This window comes from Esox lucius, chromosome 6 (genome assembly GCF_011004845.1).
Source record: "Esox lucius isolate fEsoLuc1 chromosome 6, fEsoLuc1.pri, whole genome shotgun sequence".
Lineage (NCBI taxonomy): Eukaryota > Metazoa > Chordata > Actinopteri > Esociformes > Esocidae > Esox > Esox lucius.
Window position 1 is genome coordinate 12,825,470 of NC_047574.1, and position 23,739 is coordinate 12,849,208.

The 23,739-nt window shown below is 39.8% G+C and overlaps 2 protein-coding genes across 2 annotated transcripts; one reads left to right on the plus strand and one right to left on the minus strand.

Moving 5' to 3' along the window:
• Positions 1-325: 325 nt before the first annotated feature.
• ppa1b (inorganic pyrophosphatase 1b) lies at positions 326-12,185 on the minus strand. Its single transcript, XM_010889091.2, has 11 exons — positions 11,951-12,185; positions 9,772-9,836; positions 8,428-8,481; positions 6,902-7,021; positions 6,080-6,166; positions 4,729-4,855; positions 3,675-3,802; positions 1,500-1,585; positions 1,172-1,247; positions 815-854; positions 326-470 (listed from the first exon to the last, which is right to left on the minus strand). Exons 1-11 carry the CDS (start codon positions 12,009-12,011, stop codon positions 442-444), a joined length of 873 nt encoding a protein of 290 aa, XP_010887393.1. The 5' UTR covers positions 12,012-12,185; the 3' UTR covers positions 326-441.
• Positions 12,186-19,771: 7,586 nt separating this feature from the next.
• On the plus strand, positions 19,772-23,263 carry eif4ebp2 (eukaryotic translation initiation factor 4E binding protein 2). The gene is made up of 3 exons (XM_010889092.5): positions 19,772-20,108; positions 20,860-21,045; positions 21,173-23,263. Exons 1-3 carry the CDS (start codon positions 19,970-19,972, stop codon positions 21,202-21,204), a joined length of 357 nt encoding a protein of 118 aa, XP_010887394.1. The 5' UTR covers positions 19,772-19,969; the 3' UTR covers positions 21,205-23,263.
• Positions 23,264-23,739: the final 476 nt, after the last annotated feature.

A 23,739-nucleotide genomic window follows, 5' to 3' on the forward strand; every position in this document is an offset into this window, starting at 1 on the left:
GTCATTTTCACGCTGTCTCGCTACCTTTCCTTACATCTCTATGGAAGGCTCACGGGCTACTGCGCAAGCCAATCTCAGTATAGATGAATGGTTCTGGATAAGAGATTCAGCTAACATGACGAACATTTCAACAAAATGAACATAAGACATATCTCATCAGGAAAAAAAAATACTTTATTAAAAACCAAGAGATTATCCCATACCATACATGATACTTGTAGCTAGGCAGCAAACAGAGACAGCTTTTCATTAGCACATCTACAACGAGTCATTTGATAAATAACAGTGAGAATACATTTCCTATGACATAAATCTACTTTAACTTCCGAGGGTGGAACAAAAATTCTCTTACAACCACACCTACAATCGATGATTATCTTCAAGTATGCCTTGCTAAACAAATTAGGCACTTCTGGGCCAAAGGTCTGGTCTGGTTTGAAGTTACTTCTCATAGTAGAACCATGCGTCCACTGAAAATAGAAAAACAATCAAATGATAAACTGTGTACAGTTTAATTAATGTTTATTAATGGAATCCATTGGGTTCAAATAGGGAAGCAAACACATAATTCTAAGAAACATTTAAACAGAATCTCAGCTGACTTCCTGAATAGGAAAGGAATAGCCAGTCATAAATTAAAATGTAATTCCAATTTAGTCATAAAACGACAAAGTGGGAGGTTCACAAGACGCTAAATAAACATCTCCTAGTCAAGGAAATAGCCACACAAATGTAGGAATATATTAAGGAAATTCATAAAAAGTTGGAATTGTGTATTATAAATGTCAGGTGAAAAATATTTGAAGGAATGTACCTGCACAGGGGATAGGCTCTCCAGGTCCACAAGGGCTTGTCTATTCACAAAAAATGCAAAATAAATACACAATTTGATGGTCTGATTAAGTAAAGCAAAATGCTTGAAAACAGAGGTATGCAGCAGGCACCCATGAGCAGAATACTTAGCTAAGCACTTTAAATTGAAGTTCTGATGCCTCCTTGAAATTCTCTTTCATTCCTCATTTAACTTGAAAGCCACAGTACCCAGTTCTGACCAGAGCAGTTAAAAGAACAGCATAATTGTAGACAGTTCCAAGCTGGCTATAGCATTCAAAAGGAGACAGTTGACCCTGAAAGATCTAAAACAATTCCTAGATAAGCAAAAAGTTCCAACCTCATCTACTACAGCCTTGGCCTCGTCCATGGAGATGCTGAAGGGGTTGTCACACCCCGACACACAAGTGTTTTTACTGCAGGATGGGTGGAGAGCAATTATATCAGTCTACATCAGATGTTCCATAACAAGTTTTTGCTCGATGACATATTCCAAAATCATTTTTTAGAAGTGGGGTGATATCAGAAATGATGGCGGGGGTTCCCTGTTGGAACTACGCATTGGGCCTTTATGATTCACCCCCATTTACTGTAGTCTAACGGTATTAAATAATTGCCTGTTCTAGAGGTATTTGAGTGTAAGGACTGTACATTGTGTATTCTCTCACCAGTTGAGTCCTCCAGCATTGGTCTGTTGAGAGATAAGTGCCTTCCAGAAGTCATGTGTGTTCTTTATTGTCTCAATCGCAAAGTCCTGATAAGGAAACAGACAGAGCAGAGGCTGTTGTCAAGGCAAGTACACACATCCAGATCTATGGGTTTCCTGAAGACAAAGTCAAACTTAATGTCTTAATCTTAGTCACTGAAAAGTTTCTCTAAACAGGAGATAAACCATCAACAGCCACAAGACAAAGAGCACAGTTTGCAATGTTCCAAAAAACAACTCCATACTACTTGTAAAACTAAGAATATATTTGGGTGTTAGGTTGGGGGCATTTTACCATTTCTTTTGGTTGCTCACATGAAGAGGTTGTCCAAATCTGACATTGTTATTATAGTTATTCAATATTATATGAACATTGAACTTAAATGACCTTTTTTGGTGCAATCCATTAGCTATCCAATTTCAATTGAATTTAATTCATCTTTAAACAAAATGTTTTAAACTACATAGAAATTCCCTTGTTTTCCATGAAAACATACATGAGTTTAAATAGGAATTTTAGCTAAAGTCATTGACAAGGTTACAAAAAAAATATTGAACAAACTGTGTCAAAGATTCCTCCATTTGCAGCAATTACAGCCTGCAATTAAAGAGATTTCACCCCGAAGGAATCTGAAGAGATTTCACCCCATGCTTCCTGAAGCACCTCCCACAAGTTGGATTGGTTTGATGGACACTTATGTACCATACGTTCAAGCTGCTCCAACAACAGCTCAATAGGGTTGAGATCCAGTGCTGTGCTGGCCACTCCATTATAGACAGAATACCAGCTGACTGCTTTTTCCTAAATATTTCTCGCATAGTTGGAGCTGTGGCTCCAAAAGGTATTATATGGGTGTGTCTATAACACTTTTTTCCAATCATCCTTTGTCTAGTGTCTGTTTTCTTTTGCCCATCTTAATCTTTTCTTTTTATTGACCAGCCTGACATATGTTTTTTTCTTTGCAACTCTGCTTAGAAAGCCAGCATCCTGAAGTCAACCTCTTCACTATTCATGTTGAGACTGGTGTTTTGAGGGTGCTATTTAATGAAGCTACCAGTTGAGGCCCTGTGAGGAGTCTGGTTCTGAAACTAGACACTCCAATGTATCTTTCTATTCTGGTTAGAGACAGTTTGTGCTGTTCTGTGAAGGGAGTAGTACAGTGTGTTGTACAAGATCTTCAGTTTCTTGGCAATGTCTCATGAATTAGCCTTCAATTCTTAGAAAAATAATTGACTGATGACTTTCAAAAGAAAGTGTTGTTTCTGGCCATTTTGAGTTTGTGATGAAACCCACAATTGCTGATGCTCCAGATGCTCAACTAGTCTAAAGAATGAGAGTGTCTTTAATCAGCACAACAGTTTTCAGCGGTGCTAATTGTAAAAGGGTTTCTAATAATCAATTAGCTTTTTAAATGATACATTTGGATTAGCAATCACAACATGCCATTAGAACAAAGGACTGATGGTTGCTGATGTAGATAATCCATTAAACAGCCGTTTCCAGCAGCTTCAATAGTCATTTACAACAAAAACCAATGTCTACACTATTTCTGATCAATCTGATGTTATTTTAATGGACAAAAAAGGACATTTCTAAGTGACCCCAAGTTTTTGAATGGTAGCTTAGATTTCAGAACAATCTGAGGGTGGTAGTCAAATTCCTCTTGTGTTTTTCAAGAGGGAAGGACACCACTATGTTGTGAAACAGTTACATTGCATTCTCAGATACATGCCATTTTGCAATAGATTAATAACACAATGCAGGCCTTGCAACAGAAATATCAGCCCTTGTACAGCAAACTCACAAGCCTTGGAACATTGCGAATTGTTAGTCCCTCTGGATTACAGCATATGTTAAATGACTAAATGTCAATATAAGGAGGCGAATACAGAAACAGACAAGCACCCAGCCCAAATGACTTTCTACAGGATGGGTGTAGCTCAAAATAAGTGTTTATATGAGAACACTGGAATGAAAATTAATGATGAGGATGGGTGTGGATAATGTACCACAAGACTAAGGTAACTTTAAGGCCATGTTGCCTATTGCTACAGAAAGAGATGGGACATTCTGGTCCAATACATAGGTGCTGCCTACATAACTAACGCCGCTGTGTGTAAGATAGAACGTAGATACCTTGTCTTTAAACTCCCCATTGAAGGCAAACTGGTTCTCTGGCTTCCCGTCTGGTACCTTGTACCTCCTGAACCAGTCCACAGTGGCCTCCAAGTATCCTGGCTTCAGCCTTTGGATGTCACTGACGTCTGGAGGGCACAGGATGTGAAGACAGGTGAAGGGAAAGCCAGAAAGCCAATAGGAATACACACACATTTGGGAAAACGGTCAATAATTGTATGCTTTACAGAGAGGAGAGGACTTATGCAAGAGGAATTCAGAGGTCAGATGCTTGCTTTTTATTTTTCTAAATCATTGTGTTACTTCACTGTCATTGCAATCTTATTCCAGTTCTACAATATTGTAACATTTAGAAACCATGTTACTCCTAATGTTTGTCAATACATTGACCTCCATAATGATTTGATTTAAGGTATGTATGTACATATTGAAAAAAAACACTTCATATATAGGGGGGGGGGGGGGGGCGACTGTACAATCTTTAGAAGACTGGACCAGCAGAAACACAGAGCCTACACTGAAAGTAGCAAACCACTAGTTTCCTTCCAAAAAAAGGATGACCAGATTACAGTTTGCTTGTGGACAGATGACAGGAAGATGAACATGTCCCAAGTTATGGCAAGTATGGAGGGAGGGAGAGAGCTTCTAAGAATATGCAACCAAATACCAAACAAAATGATTACAGAGAACACCATTTTATAACCCTTGACCAATTAAATGTTTTCAAAATAAAACATCTGTTCTGTAGGACATTTGCAAGTCTGCTGAATTTGAACAAGCTATGTCGTATAATGCAGCCTGACTGAATCGGTTATAGATCAGGTATTCATCCTCCAGCTTTTAATGATAAAAAATGATGCTCCAGTTTGCTATGTTAAAGCTGAGTGAAGCAAATTAAATCTGATGCTTACGCTTAAACATGTAACTCAAATGTTATTTTTTTGGAGTCCAAATTAGTCATATTTAAAAGAGGTGTGTATCTGACCCAAATTGTACTCAAATTATGAACTTGGCACTATGTTCATTCATTGTAATTTTTTCCTCCAGTGCTTACTGTTGAAGTTCTTAGCTTCAGGGTCCTCCACATTGATGGCCATGACCTTCCAGTCTGTCTCCCCCTCATCAATCATGGCCAAAACCCCCAGCACCTTCACCTTAATAACCTCCCCACGTGAACACACCTGGAGATAAGACAGGGTTGTGACCAGCCCAAGAGAGAAGTGTTATTGGGGATAAGCAACTTTCAATGGAAAGATGAGAAGATCATTTCATCATTCAACCATGCACGAAGCTCAAAGCCAATAAAGACATGTACAACCCTGTTTCAAAAAACATTGGGATGCCACGTAAATGAAAACAGAATGCAATGATGTGCAAATAATTTATGCCTACATTTCATTGAAAAATAGTACAAAGACAACATAGCAAGTGTTGAAACTGGATTTTTTTGGGGGGGGGGGGGAATACACACCGATTATGAATTTGCCAGCAACACGCCAGCAACACGTTTCATAAAAGTTGGGACAGGGGCTTGTTAACCACTGTGTTGCATCATCTCTTCTTTTAACAACACTGTAAGCGTTGGGGAACTGAGAAACCAATTGCTGTGGTTTTGAAAGTACCTTAAATGTACCTTAATTGATATAGGATTTCAGCTGCTCAACAGATCAGGGTCTCCTTTGGCATAATGTGCCAAATGTTTTCAACGGCAGTGTCGCCTGAGGGCCCGAAGATCTCGGCCATCCAGTACTGGTTTTCGGCCTTGTCCCTTGTATACAGAGATTCTCAGAATCTTTTAATATTATGTACCGTAGATGATGAGATCCCCAAACTCTTTGCAATTTAATGTTCAGAAATTTTATTTTTAAAACTGTTGCACTTTGCCCACACAGTCTTTCACAGAGTGGTGAACCCCTCCTTATCTTTATTTCTGAAAGGTTTATCCTCTCTGGGAGGCTCTTTTTATACCCAAACATGTTACTGACTTGTTGCCAATTGAACTAATTAGATGTGAGATGTTCCACCAGGTTTAGTTTTGTAACATTACACAACGTTTCCAGTTTTTGAAACGTGTTGCTGGCATCAAATTCAAAGTGGGCATATATTTTTTAAGAAACATTTGATATGTTGTCTTTGCAATATTTTCTATTGAATATAGGGTTCAAATCATTTGCACATTATTGCATTCTGCTTATCTTTACATTTTACTGGGTGTCCAAACATTTTGGGAAACAGGGTTGTAATTAAATCAGCATGGATATAGAAACTGTACACCCTGCTTCTGTGTTTAACTGACGCTGCTTTGAATTACAATGAAAACAAAGGAATAGCAAGGAAGGGAAATAAGCTCATCTTGAACATATGCAAAAAGGTGATGGTTAGAGGATTAAGACCAAATGACGCACCTTGGTACCAATCTCACAAACGTCAATGGGGTCATTATCGCCACAGCAGCCAGTGTCTCCATCTTTATGCCCCGGGTCCTCCCATGTCTATCAATAAAGATTATTCAACAGAACAGAAATACTACAGTAAAACTACTAAGCAATTGTGTTAGAAATGGATAGTCTGGGTCTGTTCCCTTTAGGCAGCAATAACTTTCAGAAATAAAGGGTGAAAGTCTGTACTTTAGTCTCATATTAATCTTTTTTATTTTATTTATTATTTATTTTCCTATGCATTGAGAGTAAAAAAAAGGACTTTACAGTCCCAATTCTTATGGACAGCACAGTACGTCCCAGAACACGACAGTCTACAGACTATTAATATATCGTGTTGAATATTGTTCTTTGCATTTATATTTTTATATAACTTAATAGGTTTTGTATTGAGTATTGACAGTATATTTTAAAACAGGTATTTGCATTCATATTTGATTGCTTCTATGTTCATATTCCCATTTAAGCAAGTCTATAATCACATCCACCGCTCTCAATAAAAAACAAGAACCTATGAAATTCTGAAGAAAATCTAATGTTAAACATTTAGAAAATTAGGTAAATTACAACATGTAGATAAAAGACAGCAAAAGACATGTCAAAAAATAGCAAGGGGTATGCAAAATAAGACTGAGCACCTTCATTTAATATTTTTGGCATTCAGTTCAAATAAGTTCAGTTCTGAGCACAATACCTCGATATAAAATAAATAATAACAACACACTACAATCATGTCGAAGTCTTGCAAATGTACAGGCCTGGGCCATAACAGTGATGGGACGGTCTGACCTGAGGTATTGCTCCATAATTCCAGATGTAGCCCTTGTGAGGGAAAACATTGGCCACGTAACGCAGGTTCCCCTTCTTCACATCCTGCTTGATCGGGTTCAGGGGGTCTTTGGTCGCAATCTGGAAGTAGAAAATCCATATCCACATGTACTCTCAAGCCTGGTTTACATCATACATCCAAATGTGGTCGTCATCCAATCGCGATGATCCAATGACTATCGGATTGAGACTTGAGTCAACAGAAGGTAATAAAAGCAGTGTTATCTGCTCCCTTCATCAGCATTACAGCATTCCTCCTTATGTTGATACGTCTAACCTGCCTTTCACTATACCTTATTATGCCAATGGCATCCTACCAGTCCACTGTTATACAAAAATATGCTGACTATGTCTCCCATAATAGTCACCAAACAAACTGGATCATCTGGATTTAGGTACAAAATACCATTCATGCCTTATTGCACACCACAGTCTAGAAACAGGTTTAAGTTCATGAGTAACCAAAATGCATTTTCAAGAATGCATCCACTCTAATTGGACAGTACAGGATGCCAGATATACAACATTTTTATACTTCGTCACTCTACACACAATGCCAGCATACACTCATCAACAAGATGTGTCGCCTTAAGCTGCGATTACTTCAACCAAACGCTTCCTTTGGTGGTTGGGTATTTCAGAAAAACAGCTAAACAAATTCAGGTTTAGTAGAAACATACCCGGCATCTCTTTACAAGATTAGGGATTGGATGAGTTCTTGGTTCCAGAATGGCTGGTTCTGATTTAAATCAATAGGCTAAGTGAAGTGCAGACTGGTTGATCCAACAACTTGTGCTCACACAGAACATTTAAAATTGTCCTCATTGAGACAACAGAAAATGCAATGTGCATCAAGCATTTGGTTCAAGTTTATCACAAGAAATAAAAATATAGGGAACAATATTTTATTGGTTTGTAAGAAGAAATCATCACCTACAACAAGCATGTACATATGCTCTTATATTTAGTATATAACTGCTGCCCGGATCTTTTGGCTGGCAGGGGCTTACAGTTACAGAATATCTTGTCGTGAAAATAACCATTTGTGTGTACCATTCCAGGAGTGAATAACCTGAATAACTTGGGCAAAACAGTTTTTTTTTTAAGTCTGAATGAAACCACATTGGGTTATATTGGACCTGTAGGTGCTGATTAACTTAGCCAGATAGATGACTGTCCGTGTGGAAAAATGTCTACTTTTTAAAGGAAATTATTTGGAATAGTCTGAAGGACCTATTCTATTTGTGACAAATTCAGTTTTCTGGAATACCCCTCTAGCCACTCACATTTTTGCCATACTCCAAGGATAATGTAGAACTGCTTCTCTCAGTTTTGAGCTATTAAGCATTAAATGAACCTACTTTGAATTGCAACAAAATATGGAACTCCTTGTAAAAGGAGTTCAATTATTAATGAAGGCACTCTAAATAAGGCTGACTTAGTTCTATCCAAGCTCAGTTTATGTATTTTTCAGTCAGTGAACTTACCTCCATCTTTGCGTTTGTCCATCTTGGGACCTCAACAACCATGTGGAAAATGTTCTGAATGAAAAAAGTAATGTGTCATGTTATATTAGTAGAGACTGGAAGTAATCAATGCAGGTAAATTGTGATATTTACAACACTGCAACTGCTTGTGCCCCTGTCTGTCATAAAACCTAATATCAATATAACCAGGTGTACAGTTGTGCTCCAAATTTGCATAACCTTGGAGAACTGGCAATATATGTACCATTTGCCAAGAAAACATGAGTGAGCGGGCAAAAGACGTCTTTTATTTCTTCAACTGTAGGTCATAACAGAATAGCACAATCATAAAACAAATCATGGCAACAAAGAAAGAAATGAACTGACCCCTGTTCAAAAGTCTGCATACCCTTAGTTCTTAATACTGTGTATTGCCCCCTTTAGCATCAATGACACCATGCAGTCTTTTGTAATAGTTGTGTATGAGGCCTTGAATTCTTGCAGGTGGTATAGCTGCCCATTCGTCGTGGCAAAATGCCTCCAGGTCATGCAAAGTCTTTGGTCATCTTGCATGAACTGCACGTCTGATGTATCCCCTCAGAGGCTCGATGATATTAAGGTCAGGAGACTTTGATGGCCACTCCAGAACCTTCAGCTTTTTCTGCAGTAACCCCTGGAGGGTCAACTTGGCCCTGTGTTTAGGGTCATTGTCATACTGGAAAGTCCAAGAGCGTCCCATGCGCAGCTTTCGTGAATGCAAATTGTCTGCCAGTATTTTCTGCCAGACAATTTTAACATGCTGCATTCATCTTGCCATAAACGATCACTAGATTCCCCATGCCTTTAGAGCTTTAGCTCACAGACCCCACCCCAAATACCATTGACAGGTATTTGTAATCGGGATTACTGAAATGTAGTAATTTGTCTCAGAGCAGTACCCACGAAAGTCTCCAAATCGATAAAGGATACCACTACTTTTCAAATCAAACCTAAACATTTAAATCACTGTTTCAATCAGCCATGCAAATGCACTACAGGCTGCTGCAGAAAATACATTTGGAAGCAAACAATGACATCTGATTGGCAGACACAGGTGGTGGTACCAAACCATTTGATTTAATAGCTTCTTGGGCACTACGCAGTGATGCAAAGGACTACATTTCCATTAGAACAGTCAAAGAATTGGCTTAAAATAACTGTACCCTTTTTAACAGTAATGCATGACTACAAAATGGGAAGACACATTGAACAACTCAATGATAACTAACCATACAGTCATATGTTATGGACGAAGTACAATTATACATCAAAGAAGCACAGCCCAATCAGTATGTTATGTAACAGGATAAAGGTGGCATACTTTACCTGGCTCTCATCAGCGTACATTGGGATGTCATGGAATGGGGAAATGTACTTTCCATCAGCATTTTCTAGAGAACACATAATAACATAAGAATTAAAAAGCAAAAGTGACATCTGCCAGTGTGTGTTGTGGATGACAGACTATGGAAGAACTCAGGGAAGCTAGCTGTCAGCCACTGACATACATAGTGAGTCAGAAATGCATTTTCTGGACTGGATATTCCAAATGATCTAATGAAACAAAGCAATGGCATTGTGCAAGCAACATTCCTTACAGGTGCTAGTAAACAACAACTCCTCATAAAACAAGCTTAGCTTATTTGTTCTGTTGTCCAACAACAGTAGATAATATTTCTACTCTTAGGTGAGATTCTGCGTTTTAATGACACGTGCGCATCGCTTAGAGTTACTCACTTGTAGGCGTGCCAGGAGGATTTTGCAGCATTCTTACAGTTTTGAAATTAACAGTTTGAATAAAGCTTATTGAATGGATAACTCCTGCTATGAAATATGTTCACCCAATTTATGCATTAGATTCACCCGCGTAAAGAATCACTGAAGCTTTTGACAACATAAATACAATGTACCAAGTTATGACATCAAATCACTTTTTACTGCACAAACTGTTTGGGTAACCAAAGAGCAATAAGGGATCTCAGGGCCTTATTATATATGGCCAATATACCATGGCTAAGCACTTTGTCAATGCAGTTAGTGATAAATCGCTACCAATGAGCTCGGCCTTCATATCCCTCTGGTGTCCTCCGGTGTGAAATGCTGACCACACACAGACATTCTGCTGCTTCTGCAGTGCTGTGTTCTGGTTGTATTTAGGGTTTCTAACAGCCCCCAACCACTGCTGGCACCTGGCAATACTCTGCTACAGTAAATGATAATATATATAATCCCTTTTGATTTGTATTTCCTTGACAACATCACTGCCGGCCAAGTAGCGACATAATGCACAGTTATTATAGGAAATAAAGTGTTCAGAGAAAACCTCAGTTACTTACAAGCAAACTGTACAGTCATTGAATATTAGTAATTATCTGCTACCTCCAGAGACAAACCTGCATTCATCTAGGCTATTTTTGGACATGGAAACCCGTCTTTCAGGCACAAAGCACTATGGAAGTAGCAGGAATCTCATAATTCTAACAAATTACTTCCTGGGTTCCTTTAAAAACCACTGCTTGTTGTTTTTAAAGGTTCCTGAAGATTTGGATAACTCGGGTTAGAACCAATTTGTAGCGGAGTAGTGGAGACAAACATTGCATGTTTTCTTTAAAGGAAATTGACCAGTGAATATACAGAACAGCCTGTCAGTATTGGGACAGTATACACACCAGGCAATTACTCATCAAAATTCTAGGTGATTGTGCTACCCCCAATCTCCAGGATATATAAATTTCACACATTACACAATTGTCTTACCATTTAGAAATGTAAAAATGGGGAAAGAAAATATTGAACCTACGGTTAGAACATAGCCTTTCACTAAATGCATAGCAGTTATGTGATTTGTGTTTCTGTGAGTGGATTACTCTTAAGAAAATTGCCATATTTAACAAGGCAATACTGAGCCTAATTTGAGTAGACGTCATCTGGATATTTGTACATTTGTACCCAAGAAACAGGAGCGTGGCCACCGGTGAATGTGAACTTTATTTGTTTAGTACTAAAAGTGATAAAAGGTAGCCTAAAAGACAGCTTTGCCTTGAATTTAGAAACTGAAACTGGATGTAACTGTTACAATATAGGTAAAATCTGAATTAATTATTAAACAGGGGTGACATTGCAATAACAACGATATCAGAAAGAATACATTTACATATTCGAAAAATAAAAATTACTAATCAATTGGTACGTCCAGCAGCAGCAAATACAATCCAACCGACAAGTCTGGTCCATTCAATTAGTCTATCCAGTCAAATTAATAATGTGGAGCGAACAGGCACTTATTTCTCAAGATCATAGTAGTAGCACATATAAAACCCACACTTTCAATTGACATTTGTAATATAAGAGCAATGCATTAAATCCAAGTGACACGTGGAGCTGGGGCCCAATCTCTAACATGACGTTAAGCAAACCGGCATAAATCCACAACAGACACGTCCCTCGCCATATCACATTTAGCGAGGCTACGCTAATATTTCAATAGAAAGTTAACCATACTTACTGAAAAACAAACGATAGCTTAGTGTATTTGGGTTCCCCCTCTCTTCAACTATAAAACTCATATTCTACTGTAGTCTGGATGGATTTTTGGCGAGACCGCAGTGATAACCAGCGCACCTTGACTGTTATACAAAAAAGTCCACTCAAGAGCTATACCGAAGATGTTTATAAGTATAACAAGAATATTTTTCTATTAACGCTAGTGAAGCCGAGCTGGCAGAATCTAGAAAAGAGGTGGGGTGGAGCCAAGAACAAGCTAGCGAGATCCCATTGGCGCGTTAAGGAAATAAGTGAAGTGCGCGTGTGCAGCAACTCTACACATTTATTTATTTTTTTAATCTAAACCTTTTTCTTAGCGTATATCTCCAAAGGATTGATTATGTTGGTCTATAAAACGGTTTTGATATGCTTAATCGACGAGAAACTCGCCAGAATGTCAGCCCAGTTCATTCCTACTCCAAACAGCCCGGCCACACTGTAAAGAAACGGATGCTTCCGATTTATACCTCCGGTGGATCAACTGGCTCCTTGTTGTATCCTATGGTTGTATCTGTGACTATATTGCACATGCGCACTTCTAGACAGAGTACAGCAATTGCGCGTAATTAATACCGATTATTACATTACAGGCGAATTATAAATAATACTGATCGTTATAATTCACCTTAAATTGTCCCTTTTGTAGCTCAGTTGGAAAAATCATGGTCAAGTATATCATGATAATTGTGCAAAACTATAAGCAGGCTTACTAATGCTGAAGATCAGAAAAGTCCCAGCCCCTCAACTCATTACTGTAATGCTGTGGTTCCCAACTACGGTCCTCAAGTACCCCCAACAGTACACATATTCATTGTAGCCCCAGCCAAGCACAGCTGATTCAACTTGTCAACTAATTATCAGGCTCTCACTGAGTTGAATTGGGTGTGCTTGTCCAGGGCTACAACAAAAATGTGTACTGTTGGGGGTACTCCAGGACCGGAGTTGGGAACCACTGCTGTAATGAATGGTCCTGGGTGTGGGACATAGGTGTCATTTACGCTGGGGACATGTCCCCACCACCTTTTGAAATGGCTGATTTTGTCCCCACCACTTTTTGAAAGCATTTGGTTAAAATGTTCTGAAAAATCAAGCGAACCAATAAATGTTAAAGGTTTATTTGCACAAAATAAAACATGCAATGCATTTTCGATACAGAAAGAAACAATGTACATTGTCCAAAAAAAGTAACTTAAACGAAATAAACGATTACTGATTCTAAAATGACCCAAAAACATCAATGCGCCGACCAGTAACTTGAACAAATTCTTGACACAGTTTCTTCTTGGCCAAGTTATACATTCTATCTCTGTGAACATGACAAACAGCCACACTGTTGAGTCGGGTTTGTGACATTGAAGAGCACAGCCAGGTCTTCAGGCGTCTCAAGGCACTGAAGCTTCTCTCTGCTTCAGCAGATGAGGCAGGAACAACGAGCAACAAACGCAGAAGTGCCTCAACTTGACTGAAGAGACCACGGACCTCAGGAACCATGTTCCTCATGATTTCTGTCACTTCTGAGCAGGTTTTGTAGATGTAATTGGCAGTGAACATGGCCAGCTGCACCTTTAGGGACTGGAACTGTAGCTCTGGACACGGGTCAACCACATCATCAACTTGACCAGAGAGTAGTACTTTCTCCAGCTTGACCAGGTGCTGTAGCCCTTCCTGTTCAAACCGCTTTGTCAGCTGTGTTGTTACAATGTCCAGGACTTAAATACAATCCCATATATGCGACCACACCGGTCATTTTTTATGCTGAGTATTTTCGTGTTGTTGACTGGCCTACTCTATGCCCGTTATTCAATATTTTTCCCGTCCTGTTTTTGTTTTTTTCATCTGATCTTTTGTCCCCCACCACTTTTCAACACAAACTGGCGCCCCCTGGTGTGGGATATATGTAAAACATGAGAATCCACGTGGCCAAGCGTGATCACTACCTCAGTCCGATCCGCTGAATCTTAAGGTGCTGCTGTGCGGTATGTTTGAATTGTACCTATTGCACCTTCAGCAAAATTATCTTTCACCACGTTACAGTTAGATAAAGAATAAAAAGCCCTGAAGACATCGAATTTAAAGAAAATGTATTCTACCATAAAGCTTTGTTACGCTAGATCAAGTGCTAAAGGTACATTTCCTTCAACCTAAATACAAAAACTTAAATGAGTCTGCAATACATGAAACATGAGAGTTAATGGTACAATAAGAATAACCTCCACACACATAAATATAAGTACAAATATATGATAGCCTTTCAGTCCACAAGTTGAATTGTGCAGCAGCCGTTTGGTGGTCGAAATGAGACCTAGTGGGAGCTGAGCTCGAGTACTGACCAGCAGTTGAACGTTTTAGGTACAACTGGAAAGTAGAAAATTGAGCTCCCCACTTCTCAAATCCCAATTTAATGTAGCCACCCAGACAGCTGATTAAACTGTGGGTTTGGACGAGTGAAGAATTTTAAAGAAGCTCGTTGTATGCTGGTTCTCCTCACTGCCTGAAATAAAATTGAGTCGCGCCAAATTTCGAAACATTTGCACTTTTACTGCTTAATTCGCTGGCCCACTTTGGGTTTACCCCATTCAGTCGAATAATCGATTGTTTCGTCCGCTGGCTGTTGTTCCACCTTAGTCAAATGACCAAGTGTTTTTTATGTATTTGACTGTTTACACGTATTCTATCCCAGGCCCAGAGCCATGAGGAGGCAAAAGGGAGTCAAGAGGAGGCAAAATCTGTGCCCTCCAGTTTTGCTTCCTCACAAACACTGCAAATGGTATTTGAATTAGATATGCCCACTCCTTTATCAATAAATGCTTTTAAGTTATAGTGGGTCAAATTAGACCTGAGAGGGTTAATCCAAAAACCGATTATGTAGTATATATTACCTCCTATGAACATGTTTTACATGAATTATCAACAACTTGTTTTTAAATTGTTAGTCCATACAGACCACATTTACATTAGGATGTACCACTATTTTTTCATCACACACTATTTATATTTGCTTTAACCGATAAAATTAGCAGATATTTTGATTTGACAATATGTTCCTACTGTAGCACTAAGACTACTGTATGTTTTATTTAAAAAGTAAAACGTTTTGTCATAGTTACAAAATTATCTGACACTTTTGTGAACAATTCACTTCAGTGGACTGTCAATGACATCCGTCGCATGTCTGACGCGTCATCAGAGTGCCATCACTCCAGCTACCATAAACACTGGAAATATTGTGAGACCTTTGCACTCCAGCATGGAATCTCTGCACTCTCGTGGAGTGGATCCCAGTCTGCGCGGAGTGGATTTTTATGTTCTGCGACCTGTTCATAGATTCACCCCTCAGTCATTGGTCAAATCTGAACTTTTCAATACTCAATCCAACAACAATAAATCAACATTGATTGAAGAATACATCAGAGAGAAGGGACTTGACTTCATGTGTCTGACAGAAACCTGGCACCAGCCAGAGGATTACTTTGTCTTGAATGAAGCCTGTCCCCCTGGCTACAGTTACTTAGAGGCAGCTCGCAGTACTGGCCACGGTGGTGTCCTAACTGTCATTCACTGACAGGACCTGGAGTTGTCACCCATCGCGTGGCCTACAACATCTTCCTGCGAGTGTCTAGCATGTAAATGTAGGCCCCCCTTTATCATGACTGTCTACCGGCCCCCTAAACCCAACCCTGCTTTCATCCCAGAAATGTCTGATCTCCTTACAATACTCTGTACTACTTCTGCCAATACCATAATCCTGGGAGATATTTGTGTCGACACCCCCTTATGTCAACCCGCTGTCGATGTCCTTCAGCTGCTAGACTCCCTCAGCTTACAACAACACGTTGATGTCCCCACACACTCCAGGGGACACACACTCAATTTGGTCACCACAAACTCTACTCTGATCAGCAACCTGCAGGTTTATGATCTTGGTGTTTCAGATCTCAAGGTTGTGTCAATGGAGCTGCCCTTTCCTTCCCCCCATTCAAAACCAAAGCGACAGATCCATTTCAGAAAGTTGAAAAACATCAATGTTGACGCTCTGGCTCTGGACCTTCAGTTTCTCTCCTCCGGCTCCACTGACTTCCTTACCGTGGATTTCTACAACAAGTCCCTGAGCAGTCTTCTGGACCTCCACACCCCCTTATCATCCAGGTCAGTCTCATTCACGCGCTCAGCACCCTGGTACACCTGCGAGCTGCGGAAGATGAAGGCGGCTGGGCGTGTCCTTGAGCGGTGGCTCAAGGCCTCTGGACTGACTGTTCACAAACAGGCATACAGGGAACAAAAGAGGGCATATGCAGAAGCTCTGAGGGATGCACGGGCCAGGTTTTATTCCACCATCACCAACAACAACACTGGTAACTCGAAACAACTATTTTCAACTATAAACAACCTTCTTAAACCCTTCTCACTCTCCCACTCTGAGACCACCGAGGAGAGGTGCAACATGCACATCACCTTTCTCAAACAAAACGAAAATAACATCCGCTCACACTTCTCCGCCATTGCTGTCCTGCCCCTCTCAATGGCCAACCCACTGTGTGTGACTGTCCAGCCCCTCTGCTCTTTTTCCGATGTCACACAGGAAGAAGTGGAGGACTTCATCAACAACATCAAGACATCCACATGTGCTCTGGACCCTTTCCCTTCAGCCTTGTTGAAGACCAACATATCTGCTGTCTCTCCTTTCATCCCCAGGATCATTAACCATTCTCTCCTGGTCGGTCATATTCCCATCAGTGTTAAAAACTGCTGTCATCTGACCTCTCCTGAAAAAACCCACTCTGGATCCAGAAGTTCTCTTCATCTACAGGCCCGTTTCCAATCTTCCATTCCTATCAAAAGTTCTGGAAAAAACAGTTGCAGCACAACATCACAATCAACTCAAACACAGTAACAAGTTTGAAAAGTTTCAGTCTGGTTTTCGCCCTGTTCATAGCACAGAAACAGCCTTGCTCAGGGTCACCAACGATCTCCTGATGGTAGCAGATACATGTTCTCCATCTCTACTCATCCTCCTGGACCTAACAGCTACTTTTGATTTCAGCTGACCACAACATTCTCCTCCACCACCTGCAATACACAATTGGACTCTCAGAAAATGTTCACCAATGGTTCATCTCATACCTTACTGGCAGAACCAAGCACGTCGCCCTGGGCAAAGCCAAATCACACACCCACAACGTCACCCGCAGCGTCCCTCAGGGCTCTGTGCTGGGCCCCACCCTCTTCTCCATCTATATGCTCCCCCTTGGCAAAGTCATTAGCAGACATGGTATATCATTCCATTGGAATGCTGATGACACACAGCTCTACCTTAGGACAACCCCCTCCTTTTCTGCTTCCCTGCCAACATCTACACTGACCACCTGCTTGGAAGCTCAACTTCCTTCAGCTGAACAGTTCAAAAACGGGAGCCATCTTAGTAGGCACACCACATCAGATCTGCCTTTCCAACATCACCAATATCACTTTCTCTGGCCAATACATCTCCCTCTCAGCATTTGTCACCGACTTGGGTGTTAAAATGGACCCTCAACTCACCTTCGACACCCACATCAAACAGCTCTGTAAGACATAATTCTATCACCTCAAGAACATCACCAAACTCCGTCCAACACTCACCCTGGCAGATGCAGAGAAGCTTGTCCATGCCTTTGTCTCATCCAGGCTGGACTACTGTAATGCACTCCTCATCGGGATCTCTGGCAAGAGCATCCAGAAATTACAATACATCCAGAACAGCGCTGCCAGGATCTTGATGAGGATGCGCAAGCATGACCACATCACCCCCATCTTGAAATCTCTTCACTGGCTCCCTGTCCTACTCAGAATTGAATATAAGGTCTCCCTCCTCACCTACCAGTGCCTTCCAGGGACATGCCCCCCTTTACCTACAGGAACTCCTCACCCCCCAGACTTCCTCCGATCTGCAACCACAAACACCCTCCAAACCCCCAGAACCAAGCTCTGCAGCATGGGTGATAGGGCTTTTTCATCTGTCGCTCCGAGGCTGTTGAACGCCTTCCCTAACCACCTGAGGGCTCCTCAGACTACAGATGTTTTTAAAAGAGACCTAAAAACATATCTTTTAAAAAAGCCTTTTATTAAATACTTTTTGGTATTTTTATATGCCCTGCAGCACTTTGAGGTTGATAAAATGTAAAGTGCAATACAAATAAAATTTATTATTATTATTACTAATTATTTAGCATTTTCTGGCACGTAGTCCTGGCACCACTTTTTCTTGCTACTCAGCGTGGTTACAGCTTCAGGTAGGAGTCAGAGGAAGGAGGATCAGTTGTCTTTGTACAAAGAGGCATGACAGTTTGAATGAGGATGTGGGGGGGGGGGGGGGGGGGGGGGGTAAAAAGATATGCCTTCATATGGTGTAACAATATTGTGGGCAGTTACACCTGTAATATGTTATGCACGTCTACAATGGAAAGCCAGATGGTGATACCCCAAGGTGTTGTTAGGCATGACAAAGAGTCTTAGGAGGCACTGTCAATTACATATTTTTTACCATATATTACCAATCAAGAGCTACTCAAAGAAAACCTGACCATAGTGGGTATTGTGCATATGACTGTGTTTGTGTGTGTTCCTGTATTACTGTGTAGTAAAACTGCGCTCCATAACATTCTCAACCAGCGTTCTTCAGCACTGAGTACATTTTGACCGTTACCAAAATATTTAAAACATTTTAAGAGACACTTCAAACCTCTGAAATTGATCACATTTGGCTTTATATATTCTGAAGATATTTCAAGTGTCATCAATTTTCATCTTGAACAATCACAATAAAATGGTATTTCAGACTCTGAAACCAGTTTCGGGAGACCCCGACCAAAGATGGCTTAATACATTGGACTGGTTGTTAATTTATCTTTATTACTGATTGCAGTAATTTACTGTTTTTACACTTGAATGTTTGTAGGCTATGCAATACATTTTTTACATGTTAGACAAGACTAAATGTAAAGTTGATTATTATCTAATCTAAAGTATTAAAACAAAAACAAATGCATTTTATATTTTGTTCTACCATGTCTAAACTTGAGCATGCCTTAGTGCTTTTTCAACATCATAACCTGGGTTTATTGAACCTTGTCCTTTCTATAATTTCTCTGGTTAAAAATCGAGTAAAATCAGGAAGTTCAGCGTGGGAACTGACCAATGAAATTTAACAACTAACTGACCAATGGTAGGCACTAATGGGCGTTAGAGTATATACAGGTAAACCAATGGTAGGCACTAATGGGCGTTAGAGTATATACAAGTAAACCAATGGTAGGCACTAGTGGGCGTTACAGTATATTCAGGAACTGTAACGCTCTGCAACTCCATGTTGGCAAAGCATGCTGCCTATCACGTAAATGCCGTATTATCGAATATGAGGGAACAGGCGTTTATAAAAACATGAAACGTGATATGTATATCTGATCAGCAAATGTCACTACCATCATTAAAACGTGGAGTATTGAACAGTTACAAGCAAGACTCAAAGGTTACAGAATTCACTACAACTTGGTTGTACGGTGAACCTAGTTATATTAACATGACTGCATGAACTGAAAAATATTCCGGATAAGAGTAAACAAAATGACAAAAAATAATAACATTGATTAAAAAAAAAAAACTGTCCAACATTAAGTCAGATAGCTTAAAGCACATGCACACTTTCAAGATGCGCCGTTGTTCCTCTTCAACAAACGTATTCTTTTAAACATGTTGGCTTCCCAGTGGGAGGCTCTTTTCCATTGACGTCATATCCGGTTTGTTTGTGTTGTTGTTCTTCCTGCCTGGCGGAGGGAGTGGGGCTGTGCTGACGGCTGGGAGGACGAGAGACGCGACAAGAAAGCTTTTAGAAAGACATAATTGAGAAAGGGAAAGGGCCCTGGGTTCCACCGTCGGTCGGGTTAAGTATCAACCCCCTTCAAATTGCACGTGCAATTGTGTGATCAACCCCTAAACCGCGGGTGAAATGTCGTCGTCTACCAGTCGTCAGCTTAGCGAGAGCAGGGCCATTCCGACCAGAACGGTATTGATCAACGATACAACGCAGCTACCTCATGACTATTGCACCACCCCTGGAGGCACTTTATTTTCGACCACTCCTGGAGGTAAAATCAACGCAAACTTTTAGATTGTATCTTGTATCTTGTATTTCATAAACTGTCACCATTTTGCTTTGCAGTGTCGAGTGTCGTTCATTGTGGCCTAGTAATACTGCAAGGCAGCCAAAAGAAACGTTCAAAACAAAAACAATGGTTTGCCCCGCCCCCTTTGGCAATGGGATTGGTTAGTGTTCAACGCAGTGATTCTGGGGCGCGTTCAGCGTAATGCAGCGTTGTGAAACGTTCAGAAAGTAATGTACTTTGTAGAACAAACTGGCTCTTAGTGTTATTATAAAGAATCAAGGATTTGTTAATCCATGTTCAAGAACGTTTTGCACCCAAACGTGGTCATATATCATGCTGAGCACATTGTTATTATGTTGTGATTTGGTGTTGGTCTGTTGTGTGTGTCATTATTCACCTAGTGGTCAACTGGACATTTGACCCAACCCCTTCCAAATTGGAAAGGAGCGTGGCAGGGCTCACTGAGCTCCCCAGGGAGCAATCAGGGTTAATTGTCTTGCTTAGGAAGAGGATGGCGGGCTGAGGGATTTTATCTTTTGGATGTTGGTCAGACACTCAAATCAACTGCTAGGCCAACGGCCAAAGCTGTTTGGAAAACTAGATAAAAAAATAAATAATCCCTGTACTAGTCAACATGATGGTTTTCTAAAGCAGGTTTTCTTTCTGTGGTCACCGTTATTTGTGAAGTAATATTGAGATCATGTTACTAAATCATCCCTATCCTCCAATGTAGGGACCCGGATCATATACGACCGTAAGTTCCTGTTGGACCGTCGTAACTCCCCTATTGCCCAGACACCCCCTGCTCACCTGCCCATCATCCCGGGGGTGACCAGCCTCAATGTCCTGACTGAGAATGGAAGAAACGAGGCCAACAACCACATCAAATCCCACAACAGTCATGGCAAGACAGCCACTGGTCAGTGAGCTACTATGACATAAATTATATTCAAATTATGTTAGTAATAGCACATGTATAAAACCCCTGCTTTAGAATACACCTCACATGTGCTGATTGCTTTGTTTTGGTGTTCTCCTGTTTAAAGGTGAGGATGCTCAGTTTGAGATGGATATCTAACTTCACCTGAAGAACCTCATTGGAACACCAGTAGAAGAAACTGACCTGGTACCTAACTGTTCTGTGTGCCAGTGGCTTGGCTTGTAAGAACCAATGTTGTGAGCACCCACTTCTCTCACAGCGCCATCTTCTTTAGCTATCTGTTTTGCTGTTGCTGGGTGTAAATTATGTATGCCATGTGAATAAACTCTACCATGTAATACGGTAACTATATGGCCAACATGGTCTTATACTCTGTCCAGTGTCCATGCTAGCATACCAAAAACAAAGCTTTGTATTTGACATGCATCATATTTTGGATGGTAGTGTGGATATTGGAATGTAGTCTGTATTGTTGTTGCCAGCTCCTCTATTCTGTCAAGCCATAGTTTGGCACAATGGTGAAAAAACAAACAGGAGTTGGCCACAGTACACATCCAACAGGCTATCAGGCTATGGCCAACCCTGTTGCTGGAGACTTTGTGGTTCTCTTTGAACAGGTCTCAGCCAGGCTTCCAATTGCCATATATTTATTGTATTCATCTCAGCCTCACACCAATGTAAAGGGCCTGAAACCAAGGTACCCAGAGATAATATCAGAGATATTTCATTAACGAAATGTAGATGCCCAAGTCATCGCGGAAATCTAAGCATTCTGTATATCTTTGAGTCCATTCTATGAGAGCACACTGTAAATGAAGCCTTCTTTACCACTATAGACTATTCATAATGTGTCCCAAAAACTGTACAACATTTAGTACTTTATAGATTTCTAAAGCAAGGTACTTGCTTTAGAATCATCAGTCAAAAAGGATTGATATAACTTATCAAAACCTTTTCATTCAACACAATTAGTTTGGGTTACATTTTTTATTAAACTACTACATACTGGATATGCTTCAAGACCTCTTACCTTTTTTAGATAACCAGCAGTAATAATAAGCAATGTGACTGATACTTTCCGATTAGCAGAGAATGTCATAATCATTCCAAGCCTTGAATAACTATCCACCAATACAAGCCTGACTTTATGTTGCGTTTTAGGTAATTCTGGTAAATAATTTTTATAAATATGTCCCATTTGGAAAATCTAGCATTTTGCTTTGTGGGGAAGGTTTGATGGATTTCCAAATGAAAGGAGCCATTTCATTCATACATTACTTCAGACTATAGCTCATTCCAAACATAGTCAGCTATTTTTTAAAACATTTTAATTAACTACATAAATGACTGAAGAACATTGAAATTTAGAGATTTGAAAGGAACGTTTTTGAACTAGAATCATTTCAAATAATTTTTCTATGCATTTTATGTCTACATACATTAGCCTATTTCTATGTTGACATGTAACTTTTTAGTATCAAAAGCCAAATGGATATGAAAGGAGGAGCTAAGGTAATGTGTTTTCATCAGACATTGATAATGTATTCCAGACAAACCTTCCTAATGTAATGGACTACACTTCTACAATCTTTCTGATCTTATACTTTTTTCACTCTACTCTGATAGGTTTCTCTACATATGCCTTACTGCAGTACTCACCAAACTGAAAGGTTGGGACTAAAAAGCCATTCCTTTTCTACCATTTCCAATGACCCTAAACCAGAAAATAGTTTTATTTTTAATCATGCACTTGAAGCAAAATTATTTTTTAAAGACAGTATTTTGTTATTCTTCTGTCAGCAGCTAAGACCATGTGGGGTTTGAATTAGGATCATTATAGTTTCGGATAATTGTATTGAGTTCATTACCATTATAACTAATCACTGTCAGCTATTAAAACACATGTTCATTCAATCTCTGTGGCATCTCTTACTCAGATTATATTCAGATAATTATTATGCATTGAGGGTAATGTTTGGATTTGACTGAAGGAAAGAATCATGTGTGTCTTAGAAAATTGGTTTTGATCTACATTGAGGGCTTTTACATTGTATTTTGTTTCAAAAGAGATTTGAATCCACCAACCTAACTTTTGTTTTGAATTTGTATTTACTTTATTTTCAAACAAATGCCAATGCCAGTGGACACTGTTACAGCAAGATCAATAAAGTTCTTTAAGATGAGGATTATACTGTTATTCATTTGTCTGTCATTTTTCTTGCAGCTATGCTGCACAACAACCCCTTTAAAGAGTAACTATAAGTCAAAATCGAGGACACCAGATGTTCTAGGCTGAGTTATGGTGAAACATCCCTTCTGGTCTTCATTTTGACAGTTTGTATTTCAGTAGTAAATCAACCTCTTTTTTGACCATAATAATTCAACTCTGTCATTAAAATGTGTGACCTAGAGGCACATCGCTCCATTCTCATGAAGGGAGGGATTCTCATTCCCTTCTAGATATGTTTAGTGGTAGTAAAGGCTCACTATAAAAGTAGGTGACTGCAAATTTGGTGGTGGGAGTTGGGGAGTTATCAGAGAAAGTTAGTGTACATTTGTTTTATTTGTTTTTTTTTTTATTATTAAGCAGATGGACTTTTATGCTTTTATGTTGCAGAAACAACCATGGACTGCACATTTTCAACAAAGAACTGTGATTACTTGCCAATTGCT